The sequence below is a fragment of the Canis lupus genome, chromosome 37 (genome assembly GCF_011100685.1).
Source record: "Canis lupus familiaris isolate Mischka breed German Shepherd chromosome 37, alternate assembly UU_Cfam_GSD_1.0, whole genome shotgun sequence".
NCBI classification, from domain to species: Eukaryota; Metazoa; Chordata; class Mammalia; order Carnivora; family Canidae; genus Canis; species Canis lupus.
This window is the reverse complement of record NC_049258.1, coordinates 17,531,081-17,543,082: the sequence shown is the minus strand read 5'-3', so window position 1 is coordinate 17,543,082 and position 12,002 is coordinate 17,531,081. Positions and strand designations below refer to the sequence as shown.

Here is a 12,002-nt window from a genome sequence, read left to right as displayed (position 1 = left end):
CTATGCTTACATGGTCAGTTAGACTATGATAAAAGAGGCAAAAATATACAATGGAAAAAAGACAGTCTCTTTAACAAACAGTGCTGGGAAAACTGGCCAGCTACATGCAAAAGAATGAAACTGGACCACTTTCTTATGCCATACACAAAAATAACCTCAAAATAGCTTAAGAACCTAAATGTGAGACTTGAAACCATAAAATTCCTAGAATAAAACACAGGCAGTAATTTCTTTGACATTGGCAACACTTTTCTGGATATGTCTCCCAAGGCAAGAAAAACAAAAGCAAAATAGGACTGTGCCAAAATAAAAGGCTTTTGTACAGAGAAAACCATCAACAACAAAAAGCCAACCTACTGAATGGGAGAAGGTGTTTGCAAATGTTATATTCAATAAGGGGTCAACATCTAAAACATATAAAGAACTTATAGCACTCAAGACCAAAGAAGCCCTAATCCAACTAAAAATGAGTGAAGGATCTATATAGAAAATTTGGACATACAGATGGCTAACAAACACTTGAAAAGATATTCAATATCACTCACCATCAGGGAAATGCAAATTAAAACCATAATGAGATAATGAGATATTACTTTATAGTTGTCTGAATGGCTAAAATAAAAAAAGATAAGAAATAACAAGTGTTGGCAAGGATGTGGGGGAGAAAAGAACCTGGGAATGCTGGTGGGAATGCTGACTGGTACACCATGGTGGAAGACAGTAAGAAGGCTCCTCAAAAACTAAAAATAGGGGATACCTGGGTGGCTCAGCAGTTGAGCATCTGTCTTCGGCACAGGGTGTGATCCCAGGTGCAGGGTTCAAGTCCCACATCAGGCTCCCTGAAAAAAGCCTGTTTCTCCCTCTATGTCTCTGCCTCTCTGTGTCTCTTATGAATAAATAAAATCTTAAAAAAATAAAAATATAATTACCACGATCTAGTAGTTCCATATTGGGTATTCACCCAAAGAAAATTAAAATACTAATTCAAAAAGATATATGCACCCCTATGTTTATTGCAGCATTATTTGCAATAGCCAAGGCATGAAAGTGACCCAAGCATCCATCCATAGAAGGATAAATGGATAAAGAATATGTGGTATTTATATATAATAGAATATTACTTAGCCATAAATAATAATGAAATCTTGCCATTTGCAACAACAGGTGTGGACCCAGAGGGTATAATGCTAGGTGAAATAAGTCAGTCAGAGAAAGACAAATACTATATAGGATTCCACTCATATTTGGAATTAAAAAAAAAAAAAAAAACAAATGAACAAAGACAAAAAGACAAAAAAACAGACTCTTAAACAGAGATAAGTGGTAGTTGCCAGAGGAAAGGAAGGTAGGTGGAAGGGATGGATGAAATAGGTGAAGGAGATTAAGAGTACATCTATCTTAGAAAAAAAAAAGAAGAATACATCTATTTTGAGCACTGAGAAATGTACAGAATTCTTGAATCATCTTACATCTAAAACTAATACAACACTATGTTGATTATACTTCAATAAAAAAATTTAAAGACAAAAATAAATGCATAAATATTTAGATAACATAATAAATATAAGGACATTAGTTTTGTTTTCAGCTTATAAAAGATATTCAATGAAAGGTAGTTCCTACCATTTAGTCTGTATCTAAAGTAATTACTTTTTCCCCAAATCTGATTTAATTATGCCCTTGATAACTTTGTTAAAGAGTTACAGTTGTCATCCAATAAAATGGAAGCCTTGGTATGTAGGGGGTAGGGCGTCCTTCATAACAGCTACTTTTGATTAAGTGGCAAGTTAATATGGGAAAAGCCTGCACATCTTCAAAAGGATGGTAAACAGAGGAGCCACTCCTGGTTCCCAACTGATGGTAGTTAAATCCCCTATAATCCTCTTCTCCTGAGTGTAGGTAGGACCTGTGCCTTTCTTATAACCAATAAATATAAAGATGATTCTATGTCTCTTGCAATCATGTTATATTATAAAGTCTCTGTAGTAGTAGGCTGGAATTAGAATTTCTCCACCCTGTTGTAAGGTTACTATGGAGAGGGCCATGTGGCAGTGAATTTTGGGAAGGATCTAGAAATTTCGAGCAGCCCCTAGACAATAGTCAAGAGGAAAACATGAATCTCAGTCTTCTGCCAACAACTTGAGGGTGCTTATATGTGGAGCTTTCCCCAGGCAAGCCCATGATGAGATTGCAGCCCATCCTGACATCTGGATCTAGTCTGGTCAGACTCTAAAGCAGAAAACCCAGCTAAATTGTGCTTATAATTTTGACATATAGAAAAAGTGAGATAATAAATGTCAGTAAATTGTTGTAATTTGTTATATAGCAGTAGAAAACTAATATAAGAATCACAGAAAATTCAGAAAAGCTAAATTTGGTCAAATATAAGAAGGACATGACACTAAATAAAGCTGTCTAAAGATGAAATGAATTTCATCCAAGAATACTAAATTCCTCATTGTTGAAAGGGTTTAAGTGTTGAAAATGTTGTAGTGCATCGGATTGAGTTGGTGATCTTCAAGGGGCTCCCTCCACATTAAAAATGACATGATTTTAAGTATTCATTATCACCAATGACCTAGAACAGTAAGCCCTATGGATAAATATGAACAATCTCTGCGTATACAACTAACATTGCTATCAGCATTCATAGTCTCAATCAGCCAAAGATCATTTAACTGGGCCACTTACTTTTAAAGTTCAAAATAAAGACACAAAGATAAACTCTTTGCATATTATTTTTTCAAAGAACAACATAGTAGTATTTGGCTTAAAAAGCAATTATATTCATATAACTTCATGCTTTCAACAATTCAAAGAAATCTTTAAAAAAAAATGCTATAACCACGTAGCCTGGTTCTGGTGCCAGAAGAAGGTATATCATTTAAAAATTACCAAATGAAAAGGCAAGATAATACTGAGAAAAAAATATCTGTAGATGACTTGTATCCAGAATAAAAAAAAACAAAAACAAAATTCTACAACTCAGTCATAAGGAGACAAACAACCCAGTTAACACTAGAGCAGAAGGTTTGAATAGACATTTCACCACAGAAGATATTCAAATAGCTAATAAGCATCTGAAAATGTGTACTTAGTATCATTAGTCATTAGGGAAAATATGAACTAAAACCACAATCAGATCTCACTTCATACCCATGAGGATAGCTCTAGTAAAAAAGACAGGAAGAGTTGCTGCCAAGGAGATAGAGACAATGAGCCTTAGTGCATTTCTGATGGGAATGTAAAATGGTCCAGCCATTTTGGAAAATAGTTTGGCAGTTTCTTAAAAAAATTAAACATAAATTTACCATACAACCCAGCAATTTTACTCTTACATATCTACTTAGAATACAAGAACTGAAAGCAAATGCCTGCCCAAAAACCTGTACATGAATGTTCACAGCAGCATTATTCATAATAGACAAAAAGTCAAAACAACTCAAATATTCATCTACTGACAAATGGATACCTCAAATGTGATATACAACAGAACACTCTTTAGCAATAAAAAGGAAGGAACTACTTGCACATGCTCTAATGTGGGCAGAACTCTACAGCATTAAGTGAGAGAGGCCAGATATAAAAGACCATATAGGGTATGCATCTATTTATTTGAAAATTCTATAAATTCAACTATATAGACAGAAAATATATTAAGTGATCTTCTGGACCAGGGTGTGGGAATGGGAGAGATTGAAAGTGGGCACAAGGGATATTTTTGCATGACAGAAATGTTCTGAAATCAGACTGGTGATAGTTCCATGATTCTATAGATTTGCTAAAAACCATTAAGTTGTCCACTTTAAATAGGTGAATTTTATGGTATGTCAATAATACCTCAATAAAACTGTTTTTAAGAAATGCCTCATTTTAAAATACTATCCACTAGATAGTAACCTCATTTGAAAGCAGGGATACCCAAGTGGTCTCAAGGACTTCTGCCCCCTAAGTGGAGTTTCTAATTGGGTTCAAAAAGCAAACCTCATGAATTCAGGCTTTCATCACTTCAGTGGGGACCAGGAAAAAGTGGAATGATGTCTGTCCCAAGGAAAGGCATTTGTGAGCAAATTTACCAGGTACACAAGCTAACAAGGGCAATGCTGTAATGTTTACAAAGAACAGCCTTTTCGATTCTCGGTGGGTATTTTAAAAGCACGCATTTTAAACAAGGATCTGCTGGCATAAAGTATTCTTCTATAATAAATTAATGGATCTTTTCATATCCCTGCAGCATGATATTCAATAGCATAATTTTAAGTTCTGTATTTAAATATTTAAAATATCATCTAATTCAGACATCTCATCATCAGGTCTTCTCACTTCCACCCAAGTTTGTTTAAATGAGAGCCACTCATAGTACATTTCTGGAATTATTAACCTAATTATACCACAACCAAGGATATGTATATACACATATCATGCACTGACACATTCTAAGGAACAGAGTCTATACAAGTAGCTAAAAATGCATCTTTAACTTTTGGTGATCAGGGAAAAACACTTTTGTCCCTAACACTGCAATCACGTACCTGGAATGTGATGGGCCTCTTTCCTGGGAAGTTTGGGAGGACAGACTTCCATCAAAGGAATTTCCTCGGTGGCAGCCTGAAATGGTGGCCTTGGGTGACATGGGATCTGACGGGAAAGTTTCGCAGACCACCTGGAGTCCCTTTTGGAGGCAGAGATAACAGATTAGTTTTTCTTTTTTTCTTTGTTTCTCCTTTTTTTTTTCTTCAGGTATATCATATCCTCTAGAATTAGCTATCATATTACAAACACTGTTTTATAAAATTGATAATTTTTCTTTGTAGCATAGCCAACAACAATGTCATAGAACAAAGGGTTTTGGTTTCATCTAAGGGAATGGAAACATACTTCTAGAGACCAATGTATGTCATTTGAAACATTCAGCTAAGTTCTTTCATAAATTTTATTTTATTTTGCCCTTGATTTTTTTCTTTTAACCTCTACGTAATCAGGATCTATAGGACAAGAGTTATATATCACCAGTTCGTCAAAGAGATGCCAATACTGAGGTGAGCTGAGCAAGGCCTAGGCTGGACACAAGCTCCAGGTTAGTAAAAGCTGATCAAACTGAAGCCAGAACAGGAGAATCAAAGCATAAGGTTCAGGTTTTTCTGTCACTCGTTTAAAAAGGATATGATCCATCTTTCCAATTGGATACAATGACTTTTATTCTGATTTGTTAAGCACAAATGCAGCATTCTCTTACAGAGTAGCTTGTTTTAATGACATTTAGCTGATAAATATAACACTCCTCAGGTAATTTGTCTTTCATTTCAATTGTCAGGATATTGTCTTTCCATAGGTACTACAGATGAAGTTCTTCACTTTTGTATAAGGACCCTCAAAAATTTATCACAGTATTTTAGTCCTCATAATTTCCATTTCTGTATGTAAAATAAGAGTGCATTGTCCAACCGTGATGCATAGAGAAACAAATACAGCTAGAAATTTAATAAACTTAGTCCTCTGAACTAGATCAGAGAATCCCTTAGCATGAGCATGCTTTGTCAGCCTCATGCTGGGTAATTTCAGGGGATAAAAAGTATTCGATGAATTTGAACCTTGAAGTCAAGAACTTACATTTTATCACAAATGAATATGGGTTAGAGTAGCATGCCCAACAGAAATATAATACAAGCCACAAACATGAAGCACATAACTAATTTTAAAAATAGTAAAAAAGAAATTGGTGACATTAATTTCAATGTTATATTGTTTAACCCCAAATATCATTTCAACCTATAATCAATATAAAAATTCTTTTTTTTTCATACTAAGTTGTCAAAATTTGGTGTACATTTGATACTTATTCAAATGTATTCAAATTCAAATACTTATTCATCCTAATTCAAACTAGCCTTATTTCAAGTGTTCAGCAGCCACATGGCCCTAGCGGCTACCATATTAGGCAGTGTAGATTTAGAGTAATTAGACAGGAGTTTGTGGGGGCATTGAGATCTTAATTGATCCTTAAAAGAAGGATAAAATTTAGACAAGGAGGCAAGGAGGAGGAAAGGTAGCATTCCACTCAAAGGTAACAGTCTGAGCAAAGACCCAGAGGCTAAAGCAGCATGCTCTGTATATTAGAAGCAGGCTTAACTAGTGAAGGGTAAACAAGGTCACTGAAGAAAAATGATTCCAGGTAGTAGAGTCATGGAGAAGCAGAGAGAGGAGTTTGGTCCGGAGGTGATGGCAAAATAAATCCACTACAGATTCCCGGGGAGCAAGGGATATAGAGAAAGAACGGCACCCTTGCATATAATAAGCCTCTGTGGGATGATGAGTTAATAAATAAATGATGCATTAGGAAGATTAGTCAGGCATTATTAAGTGGTATTTATGTGAAGCAGGAAAAGCTAGAGGTAGAAAAATCCAATTAGGTGGTTCCAGCTGCAATCTAGTTATGAGGGCCGGGATTTAGAGGGTAGCAGTGGGCGTGGAGAATAGAGAGCAAGTCTGAGCACCGGAACAAGATCAAACAAGATGACTCAGCAAGAAATCAAACAAGAGGAGGAAGGAGAATGAAATAGACCTATTTTGTTGTATCTAACATGTCATCAGTTAGAAGACACACCATTATTTTATGTTCAATTAAGAAAAAAAAACTCTGTTAATTCAACTAGGACACTTACCAGTGAGGACTTTTTTCTAATATACTTATTAAAAGCACTATCTTAGATTTATATAGGCATAGCCTTTGATTATATATTCATCCTGTGTATATGGAAAAAAAAGATGTAAGTGAAATAAATTGGAAGAGGTATGGTTGAAATTTCTAAATTTTAAATCGGAGTGTTTATGTTTTTCTGTAGAGTAACTTCCTCTGTGTCAAAAATGTTATTTCTTAAGAGTGTTATTCCTTAAAAGAGAGCTCCACTATTCCCTCTGACATATTCTTCTAAGCCACTGATCCAGATTCTGCAAATTTAGAGGCTGGAAATGACAAATTAATGCCGCACAACCATATGAAAATGACAACCTTATCAATACTGCTACCAGGCAGGGAGGTTTTAAGAGGCCAAAGATCATTAAACACCAGATTTCAAATATGTGAAAAGTGAAAAACAATCAGAATAGACAAAATATAGCATATAAATCACAGTGTCTGTACTTCGCAAATGTTCAGTAAATAGTAGATATAATAGGACTCCAAAACTTGTGGTTTTAAGGGTAAAAAGCATGATGGCACTGCTGACAGTAATGCATCAGTTAGAAAGAGGATCCAGTGTCGATGGAAAGCAGCAAACTATATTTTGCACATGTTGAATTGGAAGTGCATTACTAAGTTAATGGTGGTATACATAGTTATGTGGCTTTGAACTACCCTGGCCTTCATTTTCTTTTCCAAATCAAGGAGTTGCATGAAAAATTCTCACTGAATTATATTCTTTTTATCATGCATATTCTGTTTTATAGGGATTAGTCTTTTTTTATATTTTTTATTGGAGTTCGATTTGCCAACATATAGCATCTCACCCAGTGCTCATCCCATCAAGTGCCCCCCTCAGTGCCCATCACCCAGTCACCCCCCCCCCACCTCCCCTTCTACTACCTCTTGTTCATTTCGCAAAGTTAGTAGTCTCTCATGGTTTGTCTCCCTCTCTGATATCTCCCACTCATTTTCTCTTGATATTTCCCACTCATTTTCTCTTATGGGGATTAGTCTTGATGTTTCCTTAACCTTTAGATTTCTTGAGGGATAGGGCTATACCTTATGCCTCCTTTCTACTCCCTCCTCCCCACTGCTGCAGCATTATCTTAGCTCTATTAGGCGTGCCTAAAGAATATTAGGAGATTTGATAATTGAGAACAAGATGACACCTTAATTAATGTGGTATAAATAGTGATAACTAACACTTATTGAAGGTTACACACTAGCCATTGAGATAAAGCACTTCTTATTACACACTAACCATCAAGATAGTGCACTACTGATTACACACTAGTCACTGAGATAAAGCACTATTGATTACTCACTTGCTATGGAGATAAAGCACTACTGATTATACTTGCCACAAAGATAAAGCACCAGTTATACATGGTCTTACTTCAGCACTCCCACACTGGCAAAGTGCATAAAATTACTTTCCATACTTGACAGACAGAAAACCTGAGACTGCTTAAAGTTTTATATTCAGCAGTAGAAACTTGCTTTGAAACCAAGTAGTATCATTCTAGAACTCATGTCTTATCCTTCACACTTCACTGCACACATCCAGGAAATGACCACCTCCTTTCTTCCCACGAACACAATAAACTCACCTCTCGATGTCTTGTGTCTTGATTTGGTGATTCACAGGTTTGACTTTGACTGTTGATGGGAGAGCTTCTCTTAGCTGCCAAGAAATGCCATCACAAATTTTATAAGATTATGATAAGCTCATTTTATTCATCAGCTCACATCTTTAAAAAATTTAACATATCATTATCACTTGAAAGAAGTCATTTAATAGCATATGTTGTAACAGAAATCAAATAACCAATTTAAAAGCCTTCACATTTCTAGGTTATCATAACAATGTAGATTTCTTCGTCTTTTCAGTCTGACTCAATAGGCGAGGGTGCTAAAAATCTGGCAATACTAAAAATAATAGTAGTTAACATCTATGTAGTACCGAATATCTGCTATATATATATTTTAAAGATTTTATTTATTTGTGCATGAGAGACACAGAGGGAGAGAGGCAGAGACATAGGCAGAGAGAGAGGCAGGCTCCGTGCAGGGAGCCTGATGTGGGACTCAATCCTGGGACTCCAGGACCATGACCTGGGCTGAAGACAGGCACTAAACCACTGAGCCATCCAGGGATCCCTCTGCTATATCCTTTTTAAAGCTTTTTATGTACACAGTATTCCTCTCTTGTCTGTGGGGGATCTCCTCCAAGTGGGTGCCTCAAACTGTAGATACTATATATACTATGTTTTTTCCTACATATAACATACCTATGATAAAGTCTAATTTATAAATTATACACAGTAAAAGATTAACAACAATCACTAATAATAAAATTGAACGATCATAGCAATATCCAGTAACTGAAGTTATGTGAATGCGGTCTCTTTCTCTTTCAAAATACTTTATTGTACTGTATTCACCCTTCTTCTTGTGATGATGTGAGATGATAAAATGCCTACGTGAAGAGATGAAGTGAGGGGAAGGATATAGGCATTTCAACATGGTGTTAGGTTCCTACTGACCTTCTGACAATGTGTCAGAAGAGGATTAAATAATCTTCTTTTGGACCACAGGGAATTGAAACTGCAGAAAGTGAAACTACAGATAAGGGCAGGGGGAACTATTGTCTCAACTCATTTAACCCTTACAATAACCCTATCAGACATATAGTATATTATTAGACCCATTTTACAGATAAAGATACTAAGGCACAGAAAGTTTAACTTGCCCAAGATCATCTGACCCTTACGTGAAGGTTCACGCCCAGGCTTTCTGGCTGTGCTTTTATGACCACATGAAGCTTCCCCTATGGAAAGATTCAAGTCAGTTACATCTTTTCCTGAGGACTGGGAACAGTGGGAAGTGAAGATGACCATGCCATATCAGAATTCTGAGTAAACAGATGTTGAGAAAGGGATTTACCAAGGTCACAAAACAAGAGATCTAGGGGTGTTACGCCCATGCCATGCTTTTTCTTCTGGTCATGTATCTGAGCTGAGTTTAATTTCACTTCAGATGCTGGGTACCATTTCACGACACAGGCATCAGGTAGAGAGGAAAAGAACTCACTGTGAATATCATCTCAGCAGCAAAAGGATGGTGATGTGAACAGCCCCAGTGATTCATGAGGGATATGATTTAATAGTTTTAATACATCTGTTAAATAATAGTTTATATAGTAATGAGAAAGAGAGAGAGACCTAAATGTAAAATGACCTCTTTATTTAAAAGGAAAGTGATGACTTAAAAACATGAAAAAGATTCCTTAATCAACATAAAGATATGTCTTTTTCAGTAATAGTTTTGTTTTACTGTAGCACGTTTTATTTTCTTCTGTCCGATTTCTATTGTTTTTGAGTTTTTTAACCTTGTACATCTGTCTTCACGCTCAGATTGTTTAATTCAATGAAATTAACCTCATTCCATCCATGGAATCTGAAATAGATCACTTCTGGCTATGACATCGTTACTTATTTAGCTCCTTGCTATTTGAACCTTATGACAGAATGTTATTCTTGAATTTATAACTTATTTCACTGGTTAATGTATTATACACATTAATCCTGGAATTAGTCTGCTTTTACTATATGAAAAATTTCATCTTTTATGATAGTAAGCATGATTTGTCATGATAAGTATCTTATCATTTACATGAATAATATGGCACTCTTTTATTTAGAAAATCCTTTAACACATTATGTACCTTGCAAAGTTATGTTATGAGGGAAAATACATAGGAACTTCTTTGTGGTTTCCTTCCCCTTATGAAGCTCTTTTACATGCATAATCTTCCACTGTCTGCAGAAAAATCTTATGAAGCTAATTATATATACATACATATGTATATATAAATATAAATATATCATACATCTATAGATGTACCATATAATTTATCTCTTTCTAAACATTATCAATGCTAAAAGTTTGGTTGGGCATAGAAGGATGGAATTTATTTAAGCTATAAAATGGGCACTTTATGTGGATTCTAATTGACTCCACACTAAGAGGCCATATAAGGTGGTATTATTTTCTCCCTTTTAAAGAAATAAGAACACTCAGATTAGGTGCATCTGTAGTAAGAGATCTGGAGTGAAGCATGAGCCTTTCAGGTAGTGTTGGTCTCTCTACAATTCACCAATAAGATTACTTCATTAGACAATTCCTATAGTGAAACAGTTTGATAGCAAATAAACACGAACACAAGATTAGTAAGGACCTATAAGATTGTCTACTATGATGATAATTATGATGATATAATTATAATAACAGCTTATTCACTATGTGCCTGGAATTCTTCTAAGTAATTTTACATGTAATTAATTCATTTATTCTTCCTAACAACTCATAATTACTAGCAATATTATATTTTAACTCCTGTTTTACTTAGGAGGAAACTGAGGCACAGGATTGAAATGACCTATTCAAAGCCACATGACTCAACAGCATGTGCCCCTGGTTTAGTTTCTCATCACATGACTGAGCCCTGAGCCTGGGGTACTAAAAAGGCTCCCTGGAGAAATTTTCAACCTCTTGGTTCCTTAAGGGCAAATCATTCCATCTCCTTTACTTCTGCATATGAGAGAGTCTGCTAAGACTGTCGCACTGGGCGTCCAAGTTACAAACCTGTAATGATGTTCCTGATAGGCTTTACCAGGGCTGTGAAGCCAGAGACTTCAGGCTGTCTGTGCTCCCACATGGGCTGCCATATAACAAGCCCACTGGCCAGTCGGAACGTAAGGTCAGATTCCTGGAGGAAGAGAAGATCTATGTCCAATAACTGGCTTGTAACTGATGGAGGGATCCAGTCATTGCAATGATTAATATCATTCACAAGGTTATTGTCAAAGTAGGCTGATCTTCTAGACCTTCTTTCATCACACAGATGAATGTTCCTAGGTAAACCAGTATCCCTAAGTTATTACCACAATGACTATAGAAACCACGGTGGTCTGCTTTTGGCAAAACTAATCATTAAAATGCAGCTTTGGACAAAGCATGAAACACAAGTTATTGTTTTGTGTTAGCAGTGATCAAGGCCTGTTTTTTTCAAGAGTCTTGGCAGATCTCTTGTGGTTATCATTATTATTCCTCTTACTTATTTGTCCTTCTTTTTCCCCTCTTAAATCAATATCCTCAGATAGTGGCTATTTTGACTTTCCATTCTTCAGGCCGTCTCTTGTTTTTGCCCTTCGTGGAATCAGGAACATATATTTAGACAATTCTAATTTATTGTCAGTAATGTTGCCTTCTCAGCAATCTCTAATTCCTTGAAGGTCTATCAGGCATTCTCCTCCTT

At 35.8% G+C, this 12,002-nt stretch overlaps 1 protein-coding gene across 14 annotated transcripts in view; it reads right to left on the bottom strand.

Moving 5' to 3' along the window:
- The window catches only part of UNC80 (unc-80 homolog, NALCN channel complex subunit), a 215,364-nt gene that overhangs the window by 189,362 nt on the left and 14,000 nt on the right, over positions 1-12,002 (bottom strand). For all 14 annotated transcript variants that reach the window (XM_038585614.1, XM_038585623.1, XM_038585612.1 and 11 more), the window contains exons 5-7: positions 11,330-11,453; positions 8,293-8,366; positions 4,533-4,672 (exon numbers count right to left, since the gene is read on the bottom strand). In XM_038585614.1, coding sequence (XP_038441542.1) covers positions 4,533-4,672; positions 8,293-8,366; positions 11,330-11,453 — 338 coding nt within the window. The remainder of the gene's footprint in view (positions 1-4,532; positions 4,673-8,292; positions 8,367-11,329; positions 11,454-12,002) is intronic.